Genomic DNA, 12,737 nt, shown 5'->3' with positions numbered 1-12,737 from the left:
AACCGGTGCAGGTGTTGCTGAAGCTAGATGTGATAGAGTTGTGATACAGTCTTCTCAAATAGCTAGCTACACAGGTTTTCTTTTTTTTATTTGGCCTTGGCAATGCAACGTTTGCATGTAGTTTTAAAAAACCATGCAGTTCTACGGCAGCAACATAACAAATGTACACAAGAAATTACTGAGCCCTCCATATAACATGCAGACTATTTATTTATTTATGCCACAAATTAAGAATACATTCCCTCGTTTTAATCAAAAGCTCCCACTCTGCGGGCCCCTAATCAGTCTGGGCCCTTATGCAGACGCTGCACCCCTGAATAAATATGTTATATGGTGCATATATTTATCAAAATGCTCCTCTCTAGAATTCATTTTTCTAGCTGACTAATGAGTTAATTGTCACAGAATATGTTTTTCTGAGGTAAATGTGATGTTTCCTGACATATTGTTTACAAGCTGTTATATTGAGGTCTTTGCATGGTTAAAACATTGATTGAGCGATTACATGAGACAGGATATGAATTTCAGTAAGTTGCACTCCTCCTTTTAACATACCTTTGGATATTCATTCATGTTTATTTCATGCTGAAACTTATTAAAGCGGAGGAGATGATCAGTTCACATGCTGCTTCTCTTGAACTGAGGCGCAACAGCGATCTGCCACTCCACATTAAACAGCACCAAAACAGCCTTTATTGTTTGAATACTGTAATAAAATAGGCAGAATTTGAATTCTGAGACTTGGTTTCATATCAAAAGGAACAGAGCACAAAGCTTATTACGATTAATTGGATAGGAGGTTTGCTACAATGTTACGTTCATTAACTGAAAACAGGCTAGACTAATCGATTCTTGGGATTTAAGAATCAATACTGTTTCATAAAAATGGGAATCGATTAAAATCGAGAAATCAATATATACAGGTGCATCTCAATAAATTAGAATGTTGCAGAAAAGTTTATTTCAGTAATTTAACTCAAATTGTGAAACTTGTGTATTAAATAAATTCAATGCACACAGACTGAAGTAGTTTAAGTCTTTGGTTCTTTTAATTGTGATGATTTTGGCTCACATTTAACAAAAACCCACCAATTCACTGTCTCAACAAATTAGAATATGGTGACATGCCAATCAGCTAATCAACTCAAAACACCTGCAAAGGTTTCCTGAGCCTTCAAAATGGTCTCTCAGTTTGGTTCACTAGGCTACACAATCATGGGGAAGACTGCTGATCTGACAGTCGTCCAGAAAACAATCATTGACACCCTTCACAAGGAGGGTAAGCCACAAACATTCATTACCAAAGAAGCTGGCTGTTCACAGAGTGCTGTATCCAAGCATGTTAACAGAAAGTTGAGTGAAAAGAAAAAGTGTGGAAGAAAAAGATGCACAACCAACTGAGAGAACCGCAGCCTTGAGAGGCTTGTCAAGCAAAATCGATTCAAGAACTTGGGTGAACTTCACAAGGAATGGACTGAGGCTGGGGTCAAGGCATCAAGAGCCACCACATACAGACGTGTCAAGGAATTTGGCTACAGTTGTCGTATTCCTCTTGTTGAGTCACTCCTGAACCACAGACAATGTCAGAGGCGTCTTACCTGGGCTAAGGAGAAGAAAAAAGGGACTGTTGCCCAGTGGTCCAAAGTCCAAAGAGTTGCTTAAAGTCCAGTGTTAAGTTTCCACAGTCTGTGATGATTTGGGGTGCAATGTCATCTGCTGGTGTTGGTCCACTGTGTTTTTTGAAAGTCACTGCACCCGTTTACCAAGAAATTTTAGAGCACTTCATGCTTCCTTCTGCTGACCAGCTTTTTAAAGATGCTGATTTCAATTTCCAGCAGGATTTGGCACCTGCCCACACTGCCAAAAGCACCATGACCATGGTGTTGGTGTGCTTGACTGGCCAGCAAACTCACCAGACCTGAACCTCATAGAGAATCTATGGGGTATTGTCAAGAGGAAAATGAGAAACAAGAGACCAAAAAATGCAGATGAGCTGAAGGCCACTGTCAATGAAACCTGGGCTTCCATACCACCTCAGCAGTGCCACAGACTGATCACCTCCATGCCACGCCGAATTGAGGCAGTAATTAAAGCAAATGGAGCCGCTACCAAGTATTGAGTACATATACAGTAAATGAACACTTTCCAGAAGACCAATAATGGTAATAATAATTTGTTGAGATGAATTGGTGGGTTTTTGTTAAATGTGAGCCAAAATTATCACAATTAAAAGAACCAAAGACTTAACCTACTTCAGTCTGTGTGCACTGAATGCATTTAATACACAAGTTTCACAATTTGAGTTGAATTACTGAAATAAATAAACTTTTCCACAACATTCTAATTTATTGAGATGCACCTGTATATTTTTTTTTTACTCAGCCCTAATAGTTAGCATATATTTGGATATAGGCCTAATTTGGTTAGAAATCATATTGCGTGTTTCTTTTGTCTGTTTATTCTTCCAGTTAAAACTCATTTCGGCATAACTAACAATGTTCTTGTATTTGACAGCAGACTCGTCCTCGAGGTCGTAGAGGCGAAAGGCCTCTGACTCCCAAATGGCACAATTCTCTGGATAGCGTTTTCACACGTAAAGGCAGCCTCATTCTGCTGGATGGAAGCAATGCTGTGGAAATCTATAAAGTAATGCAACAGATACAGCACTTGCATGTTGTGATTCACACCAACAGAGAAATTCATTTGACAAGTAACAAGTGAAGAACTCTTCTTTTTTCTCCCATGGTGAAATTCTTTGCTTTATTTTGTGAAGCCCAAGAAGACGAGCCAGTCAGCGATCAGTGGACAGTTGAGTGACTTGTACCTTCCTGCTATCACAGGAACGATGTCAAACCTGCAGGCTGCAAGGGCCAGACTCAGTCACTCATGTCCTTATCTCAGCACCAGCAGACGCCGCGGCTCCACCTCCTCTATCAACTCCCAAAGAGCTCCTGACTTCAACAGCAAGCAGGTGAGTCGGCTCTGGCTCTGTTGAGAGATTACACTGCAGCTTTGAACCAGTTGTAAGTGTTGAGTTATAAGTTTCAGTCGGTCTGTCTGATTGACAGTCTCTTTTGCTGGGAGAAAAATCATTTTGAAACCATTTCAGGACATCTTCACTGGTGTATTTGTTAAAAATGTGCCTTCTAAATGATTTGTATGTGAAGAATATTTGACTTCTGTCTTTCAGAGTTACCTTAAAGCACAGAAAGAGTCCAAGAAGTCAAATGTGACTGTGACAATGATATACCTGGGACAGGGGCTTCCTGGCAACACTCAGGATGAGATGAAAGTGCTTCAGCAGATCTGTGGAGGGGAGAACATCTGTGTGTTTAAAGGATTTGTTCAACCTGGAGGTAAAAGCTCATTATCCTATTACCACACTGAATACACTGCTTGAGCTCCTATGCCTATACTTTTTATATAATCTTTTTATTATATAATCTTTAATTTTAAACAAGGAATATCTTTCTCAAATCTAACGTCTGGCCACATGAAACTAGCAAGAAACTCTTCTACCTAATTTACTTTTAAAACAAATAATAATAAAATGTTCAAACAAACATGCCTTTTTAAAAAGTATGTGAATTTGAAAACAAACAAATAAATAAAAAGTTAAAATACATTTTACAAAGTTAAAATAAATAAATAAATGAATGTTAATACAAATAATAATAATAATAATAATAATAAAAGAAAATGTTTAAATACATTTATAAAAAAGTAAGTGAATTTTAAAAACAAACTAACAAACAACAGTTAAATAAATGAATGTTAAAATAAATAATGAAATGTTCAAATAAACATACATTTTTAAAAAAGTATGTACATTTTGAAAACAAACAAACAAATAATAAATAAATAAAGTTAAAATACACTTTATAAAGAATAAATAAACAAATGTTAAAACAAATAAAATGTTCAAATAAACAAAAAAGTACATTTGAAAACAAATAAATAAATATAATAAATTACATTTTACAAAGTTAAAACAAATAAATGAATGTTAAAAACAAATAATAAAATGTTCAAATAAACATACATTTTTAAAAAGTAAATTTGAAAATAAATAAATAAAGTTAAAATACATTTTACAAAATTAAAAATAAATGAATGTTAAAACAAATTATAATAATAATAGAAAATGGTCAAATAAACATACATTTTTAAAAAATTAAGTGAAATTTGAAAACAAACAAATAAATACAGTTAAAAAACATTTTACAAAGTTAAAATAAATAAGTGAATGTTAAAACAAATAATAAATGTATTTTTATAATAATAATAAATAAATAATAAAAACATTTTTAAAAAAGTATGTACATTTTGAAAACAGACAAACAAACAGATAAATAAATTAATTAATAATAAATAAAGACATACTGGGTATCCAGGGTATGCACATGCATAAGAGCCCAGGCTGAAGCGGGGGGGCCTTCGAGTGGGACCTTTTAATTAAAACGAGGGAATGTATTCTTAACATTTTACAAAGTTTAAATAAATAAATGTTAAAACAAACATATTCTTTAAAAGTACTTTTGAAAACAAACTAATTAATAAATACAGTTAAAATACACTTTCCAAAGTTTAAATAAATTAATGTTAAAACAAATAACAAATAATAATACAATGTTCATATATATATACACACATACACACACATTTTAGAAAACAAGTGAAAGTAAAAAAAGTGACAACTAACAAACAAATAAAAAATTCAAATACATTTTACAAAGTTAAAATAAATTAATGTTAAAACATAACAAAATGCTAAAATAAACAAGAATTTTTAAAACGTAAGTACATCTGAAAACAAACATTTTTTAAAAAGTAAGTACAATTTGAAAACAAACAAATAAATAATAAAGTAAAAATACACGTTCAAACTAAAATACACGTTCAAACTAACAAACAAACTAGTAAAAAGTTAAAATACATTTTACAAAGTTAAAATAAATAAATAAATAAATGGTAAAACAAATAAAATTGTTCAAATTAACATACATTTTTTTCAAGGTAAGTACATTTGAAAACAAATAAATAAATAAATACAGTTAAAATACATTTTACAGAGATAAAAATAAATAAATGAATGTTAAAACAAATAATAATAAAATGTTAAAATAAACTTTTTTTTTTAAAGTATGTGAATTTGAAAATGAACATTTTTTATTTATTTATTTTTTTCCCCCAATAGAGCAGTTTCAGTTCACATCCCAGCGACATCTAGGTTTCCCCTTCAGTGCTACTATCTTCGTGAATGGAATCATGGCAGCCAGGATCAGTTCCTGTTGTGAGTACAGATACGCCCCTGGCTTCCAGCAAGGCCGCAGGAGCTGCTTCAGACTGACCCGTCTAAATGGAGGAAAACCCTGCTACAAGTGAGAAATGATGGCATGCAAGATCAAGAAAAGATTTAAAGCAGGGTTTGCTTCTCAACACCAAATTGTTTGCCATTGCAAACATTTTCTCCTGTTTCAGATGTGTGAATTCAAGGCACGGAATAGGCACCCCAGCGATCGATAGTCCAGCTCCAGCCTTGCAACCAGCCATCAATTCTAATGAAGGTTGGTGTTAATGCGACTGCTGTTAGATTTTCCCACTGGCATTCTTCAAAGTAATGATCTACAAGGGCACATTATTTCCCAGATGTCTGACGGTAATCATGCCTTCTGTGCAGGTGTTATAGAGTCGTGCCCTTCCTCCCCTTTGTTCGTCCCTCTTGGAATGGAAAGATCGGTGCAGAAGACCAGAAAGCTCTCTAAAGATGGAGGTGCTTTGTCAACAGACAGTGAAGACGTAAATGGCACTCCAAAAGAAAGAAAACCTCACAAACGCCATAAAGGACCACACGGCAAAAGCGTGGAAGAATCGCAAGCGCATAAAAATATCAATGAACCCGAAGACAAACCACCTTCCAACACCAAAGAACAACTGCAAACATCAATAAAAGAACACGTGCAAGGTCAGGAGAATTCAGTGACCGAAAATAAAAATAAAGGTGAGTGCAAATCTTTTCCAGCGATGTGGTTCGCCACTCTTTATTATGCCTCTGAGCGGACAAGGCCGCTGGATAGAGCTGCTTGCCAGCACAGTGTAAAACTTTGAAGTTGTCTCACGAAAGCTTTGTTGTAAATCACTAGGTTGTATTTTATTTTATAGACAGCACTATCAAGGCAGTTGCATTTCTCAAGATTCATTGCAGGAAGGAAAAACCTTGACTAAGCGCGACGGCGAGAAAACGGTGGATGCTTCGAAATCTAATGGAAAAAGCAGGAACAGGGGAAGACTGAGGGACTTCTATGAAGAATGTGTTGAAATGAGCGCTGGTCTGGAATCAGGCCTAGACCAACAGAGGTGGTTCAAAGTAAACAGTGAGTCAAGAACGGCAGCTCATTGCTCACAGACAGGGCTTCCCCTGAGTCTTTTAGCCTGATTTAGTGGGAGTCAATCATTTTACCATAAAGGTTATGACAAAAACGTTGTTTCTAAACATATACTAAGGTTAGTGTGAATTTTAAGGCCATGAGAATTCGTCCCATTAATTTACCTACGGGCTACTCGACTTGGGACAAGGGTCACAAAGAAAGCCCAGTTTAGTCTCAAGATCTAAACTCCTGATTTTTAAAAATAATGAATTTCATACTTTATAAATATGGTCAATTATCTTATTTTTATTTGAAACTTGATGGACATAAAGCAAAAGATAAGATTATTCATAATAAATGAATAAGTCTGGCAGCAGTGCAAAAACAACTGCTTCACAGCTGAATAATAAGAATAATAATTATAAAAAGACCCAAAACGTTTTAATTGAGGGTACCAGATGACACAGTTGATGTACTTGCAGGAACATACAGACATCTTTTTCCCAATCAGACACTGTCAACAAAGGATAGATTAAACATTTCTCAAAACCCAATTTGTGATGTTATCACACTGAGACATTTGATGAAAAGTGAAATAGATATATATTTTGTATTATATGCTAGAGTCTGAGAGGAACAAAATCAAAGAGCAGCTCACTTCAGGACTCACTGCCATCGGCTCAGCATCTGAGGTGGAGCTTAGTGAGGAAAGTGACAGCAGTGTCAACGAAGCAAGGAAACCTAAAATTAAAAACAAGCAAGGTTGGTATGATTGATAAGATGAAGCTCTGCAGTGTGTGCCATTGATTTATGATCAATATTTCCTATGAGATCAAAATTAGAGAACAGCCTATAATTTCCTTAATTTCAAGATCACTTCTTAGTCCTATTTGAAGTTAAAAGGAGTAGAAGGCCAGTTTTTAAGCATATATCGTAAATTAATTATATCCTATATTCGTTATATTAATTATATTAAAGGGGTCATCGGATACAAAGCTCACTTTTACATGTTGTTTGAACATTAATGTGTGTTGGCAGTGTATGTACACACCTACCCTATAATGATAAAAATATTTTTACAGATTTAAATAATCTGTAAAAATAATATCCCCTTTTTCAAACTGAGTCATTTTCAGATGCCTGTCGGTGTGGCGTCACACCGCCTTACATCAGCTGTAACAGTCCGACCTCCATTGTTTTGAAGCCGGAGCAGGGATGTAACTTAGACAAAAATGTCTCCGACTGAGCGTTTGAGGTGTTGTGTTGCTGGATCTAACTATGAACATAGTGGTCGTCATTTACTCCCGACATCTGAGCCACTGAAGATGTAGTGCATTACATTTGTTTGTGAAGGGAATGCGCCTCCCGATCTACAAAAATGCATCTGTTCACGCAAATCATTCGTGATCCAGCTTCACCTACAGCAGAAGTGAGTATAAGGTTTTTTTTATGAATCTCTGCAATCACCTTTCCTAATAACGTGCTAGTTAGCAAGTTTCATGGCTAAACGCGCTAAATGCGGCTAAAGTAAACAGGCTCGCCACTCCACAGAGAGAAGAGACGGGCGGGGCGAGCAGAGCTCATTTGCATTTAAAAGGACAATCCATCAGAATGGGATGAATTTTGAAGAGCTAATTTTAACAAAGTAAAAAGGGTGTTGTTTTACACTACCACTGAGAATTTTTAACCAAAGTATATTATAAACTTTTCATTAAGACCTTAAAGAATTATATCAACCTGTGGAAAATGGGCATCCGATGACCTTTAAATGTGATGTCTGAATAAGAATTGAGAACACTTACAGATACCTCCAAGTTATTGGTGATAATCTGGCCCTGGTGCTAATTTCTTAAATTATTTGACAAAAATTTAACTGGCAGCATTACTCCAATTTTCACTGAGACTGAAAGATGGCGAGCTGCTCTAAGGTGACTGAAACCCTGCAACAAGAGGTTGTCCAAAAGGGATGACCCTTTCAGCCACTGCAAGAGAAATTGGTCATTCCAACTCTGTGATTTCTCGAATATTGAAGGTTTGCAAGGACACTAATTTATTCAAGTCCCCCAAAAAGGCTGGTTATCCATGTAAGACAAATGCACAAGAAGACAGGGTTAGAGCTGATCCTCCCTATACGCAAAATACGCAAGCTGTGTAGGGCCCCTGAATTGACTATAAACTAAGCTCTTTAATATGAGCTCTTAATTATATATTACAACAAATTCATATTCAGCAGCCATATCACCCTGCAGCCCAAGACTGGTTACCCACTGAAGCTAAGCAGGGTTGAGCCTGGTCAGTACCTGGATGGGAGACCTCCTGGGAAAAATAGGTTGCTGCTGGAAGAGGTGTTAGTGAGGCCAGCAGGGGGTGCTCAGCCTGTGGTCTGTGTGGGTCCTAACGCCCCAGTGTAGTGATGGGAACACTATACTGTCATAAGAGCACCGTCCTTCGGATGAGATGTTAAACCAAGGTCCTGACTCTCTGTGGTCATTAAAAAAAATCCCAGGAAAAGTGTAGGGGTGTAACCAAACTCATGGCCAAATTTGCCCACTGGCCTCTGACCCCATATTCTGATTGGCTTCATCACTCACATCTCCTCTCCACCAATAAGCTGGTGTGTGGTGGGCATTCTGGCGCAATATGGCTGCCGTCGCATCATCCAGATGGATGCTGCGCACTGGTGGTGGTTGCTTGAAAAAAGATTTTTTTTTAAATATTGGCATGTATCCTTCAAATATTTGAATAATTCAAAGATTTTTCAATAACAGTGGTATGATTTTCGATATTATCAATATACATTACTAGTGTTCCCCATACATTGATTGACGACTTTAAACAAACATGAGTGCTGCACGTTTCAAAATCAAAACATGGTGCAGGTGTTTTAGATTAATGTATCTTTGAAGGGAAGCGACTGTCCTCAGAAAAATTTCAATGCTATTTTCATTTTATCTGATAATGTAGGGTTCATGAGCACAGCGCTACTTTGTGTACAGCCGTTACTGGGGAAACCATTGTTTCTGCCGCTCCAAAAGCGCCTCTTACTGGCGGATAATGAATTTGTATTTAAAGGATAAATACAAATAAAAGGTGAACATTAATTTATTTGTACTATTTTTATTTCTAAAATTGTTTTAGATAGAACAAATAGAAGTTTGTATAGACATCTGTTGTGGGCGTTCTTTGCAATAATTCTGAGGCTTTTTAAAATGTAGTTTATATCGATATCAGAATTATATCATGCCGAAATTAAGAAATATGTTGTGATATAAACTTTGGCCATATCGCCCAGTCCTACGATCCAAAGAAAGATTCTACATACATGAGAAGTTTTCTGCTCTAATTTCAAAATCTGAAGTAAAAACAGAATGGTCGCACTTTATCTTTGTGCAATTATTCTGCATAAAAAATATCTGCAGGAAACAAAAACAGATTGAAAGCATAAATTCATTCTCCGACAGCAGGCAGTGCTAATATAACAACAGTGATGCAGAATTTCCCTGGTTACCGTAGTAAACACCAGAACAGAGATCGGCTGAAATAAAACAAAATAGCTGACTGCTAATTAAGCAGAAACTGGCCAGTCACGATTTATGTCAGTTTGAACATTTTCTGCTATTAGCATTATTTGTTTTGGGCTTGGCTAAAGGATATACAATTCCTTTTTTTTATGCTTTTTTGAATAATAATTTTCCAGGACAACTACAAGATTTTCCAGGACATTTTCCATTTTTCATCATTTTCCATGTGTTTTCCAGGACTGGAAAATTAGTCATCAATTTGCCAGATCTTCCAGGATGCGTGGGAACCCTGCTCTACACGTACTAATTTCTGACAGCTGTAACCCTCCAAACTTTTAGTTGTAATCTTATTTATGGTGCTACAGTGGTTACTGTTCTCTAATTTTGATCACTGTGTTTTCCCCCCAAAAAAAGGTTATTGCTGAAATGCCTTGGATATTTTGTCAAACATGCTAATAGAACAGTGGTATACCTACAGCTAATATTCCTTCAAATTTTGAGTGATGTAGATTAAGAATATTTCAGAAACAAAATCAAGTATTTATAAAGACACACATGTAAAAATATACATATACAGTATGTTCTCTTTACATAATGACAATCAATAAATTCTCTCTTTATTTTTTATGAAGGTGCAGAGGATGCCACATCTGATGAGCAAGACTTACAAAAACAGGTAATCTTAATTCTAAAAATTAATTGTTAAAATGCCCCGCCTACAAATCAGATCCAACAGAGATTTCTACAGATACAGCTGATATGTCTTAAGCCCTTGTCTTACTGGGCTCTGCTACTGTTTTGCACAGTTTAGCAAAGGACATCACATGATTTCATACCAAGAAAGAAAACAGTCACACTACATCAGTCTGGCTTCACTTAAACATTCTTATATCTTAACAGCAGTGTTGGGGGTAATGCATTATTAGTAATGTGAGTTACGTAATATTATTACTTTTTCCAAGTAACTAGTAAAGTAACGCATTACTTTTTAATTGACAAGAAAATATCAGAGTTACTTTTTTCGAATAAGTAATGCCAGTTACTTTTCCCCCCCATTTATTGAGTAAAAATGACTCAAGATAATCTAACATTTGATTTCCTTTTATTGCTGAAGATTTGAATTTATTTTTTTTTCTCTGCGGTCTACTGTCCAGACGTGAATTTACTTTTCTTATAGCCTGAGGCTTTTGGTGTGAAAAGGCTTTTACATTTGCCAAAAATAGAACTTTTTATATTAAAAACAAACAAGCAAGCCCTGCCCAGATTTGAAAAGTAAAACAAAAGTAAAGTAACGCATTACTTTCCATAAAAAGTAACTAAGTAACGTAATTAGTTACTTTTTTAGGGAGTAACTTAATATTGTAATGCATTACTTTTAAAAGTAACTTCACCCAACACTGCTTAACAGTATCTTATATCCTCTCTATAAAACATACAGTCTTCACAGTCAGTAAGTTTCAAGAGTACTAGATTATGCTACAAGGTTAACCCTCTGGTAATACAAGTGATGCAAGTGATGTATTACTTTTATGCATCCAATCAAAAATGACGGAGCAGTTTAAATTCTTTTTGGTGTTAGCTGGAAAATATGCAAGTTAATACACCAGGCGGTTAATATTCCAATAATTTGATTTTAGAAGATAGGAAATTTAATAGGCAGAAAGCCACAGAATTGAATAAACCAGATAGTCCTTTTCTCTAAGTTTGATTTGACTGGATTTCCGAGATTAAGAAGGATTTGGTGTAGCATATTAATAAATAATTGTCTTTTTTTTCATGGGAAACTGGTGTATTTATTGACATTTACTGTTATTCTTAACACATTTCATGACGGAATACAAGACTGAATCTTTTAGATATTCTGTAACAATATATTATTAGAAGAATCTGCTGTCGTTGCTTCAGATGGATGCCATGACAGAAGTGCTGAGCAATTCTGATGAAGTGGAGCAACTAATACTAAGAAACACAGGTCTGACGAATGAACTGCTCAAGAGTTTGGCAACAGCGCTCAAGAGAAGCCCATCCGAAGTCACGGTGATTAACCTTAATCTGAACCAAATCGGACCCCCTGGAGTCAATGTTTTACTAGACCTTCTGCAGGCCAAACCACAGATCAAAGAACTACTGTACGTTTCATGCAGACCTTCTAAACATGTCTAAAAATAAGCTGACTTTACAGAACTGCTCTGATACAAAAACTCTTGAAAGTTGTCATAAATCATTATGAATAATGAAGGTCATTTTCTTTCTTCTTCAGATTGTTTGGAAACCAACTTGGCGATCTTGGAGTGCAGACCCTGCTTAGTGGATTGGCTGAACTTCAAGAAAAAACAGCAGCGCTGTATGGAAACTCTGAACAGATCCACTTCCCTCCAGTGAGCATTGCGATCAAAGAGTTAGACTTAGGTGGAAACAGCATTGGCAGCGATGGCCTGAGGGTGCTGGCCACTTTTATGAGGTATCATTCCCACCTTCAGTATCTAGGCCTGGCACAGACATCGTGTTCAGACATGGAGGCCTGGACAGTCTTGTTCGAAAGCCTAAAAGTGAACACTACGCTGACACACATCATCTTAGATGAAAGCAACCTTGGGGACAATGGTATCAAGCTGTTTGCTGAGGTGCTGAGATCAAATAAGACCCTGAGAAAGGTAGATTTAGATATTAATGGTTTCGGCGAAGTTGGAGGACAGTGTCTCCTGGAGGCTCTACGCTCTGGAGGAAAACGTTCCCTTGAGCATCTCAGCCTGGAGGGGAACTACATCAGCACCGCACTGATGGCCAACATACAGCAGGAGCTTGAATCTAACAGACCAGCTGCTCTGTAAACTTAGTTGTATCATCA

At 36.1% G+C, this 12,737-nt stretch overlaps 1 protein-coding gene across 1 annotated transcript; it reads left to right on the top strand.

Moving 5' to 3' along the window:
- The first annotated feature begins 2,540 nt into the window (after positions 1-2,540).
- On the top strand, positions 2,541-12,217 carry LOC127166126 (uncharacterized). The gene is made up of 11 exons (XM_051111214.1): positions 2,541-2,646; positions 2,841-2,971; positions 3,191-3,356; positions 5,198-5,381; positions 5,482-5,567; positions 5,681-6,001; positions 6,163-6,374; positions 6,993-7,130; positions 10,522-10,565; positions 11,795-12,018; positions 12,150-12,217. The coding sequence occupies exons 2-7, from the start codon at positions 2,846-2,848 to the stop codon at positions 6,219-6,221; spliced, it is 942 nt and encodes a 313-aa protein (XP_050967171.1). The 5' UTR covers positions 2,541-2,646; positions 2,841-2,845; the 3' UTR covers positions 6,222-6,374; positions 6,993-7,130; positions 10,522-10,565; positions 11,795-12,018; positions 12,150-12,217.
- The last annotated feature ends 520 nt before the right edge of the window (positions 12,218-12,737 follow it).

The sequence above is a fragment of the Labeo rohita genome, chromosome 5 (genome assembly GCF_022985175.1).
Source record: "Labeo rohita strain BAU-BD-2019 chromosome 5, IGBB_LRoh.1.0, whole genome shotgun sequence".
NCBI lineage: Eukaryota > Metazoa > Chordata > Actinopteri > Cypriniformes > Cyprinidae > Labeo > Labeo rohita.
This window is presented reverse-complemented; position numbering and strand designations above follow the sequence as displayed.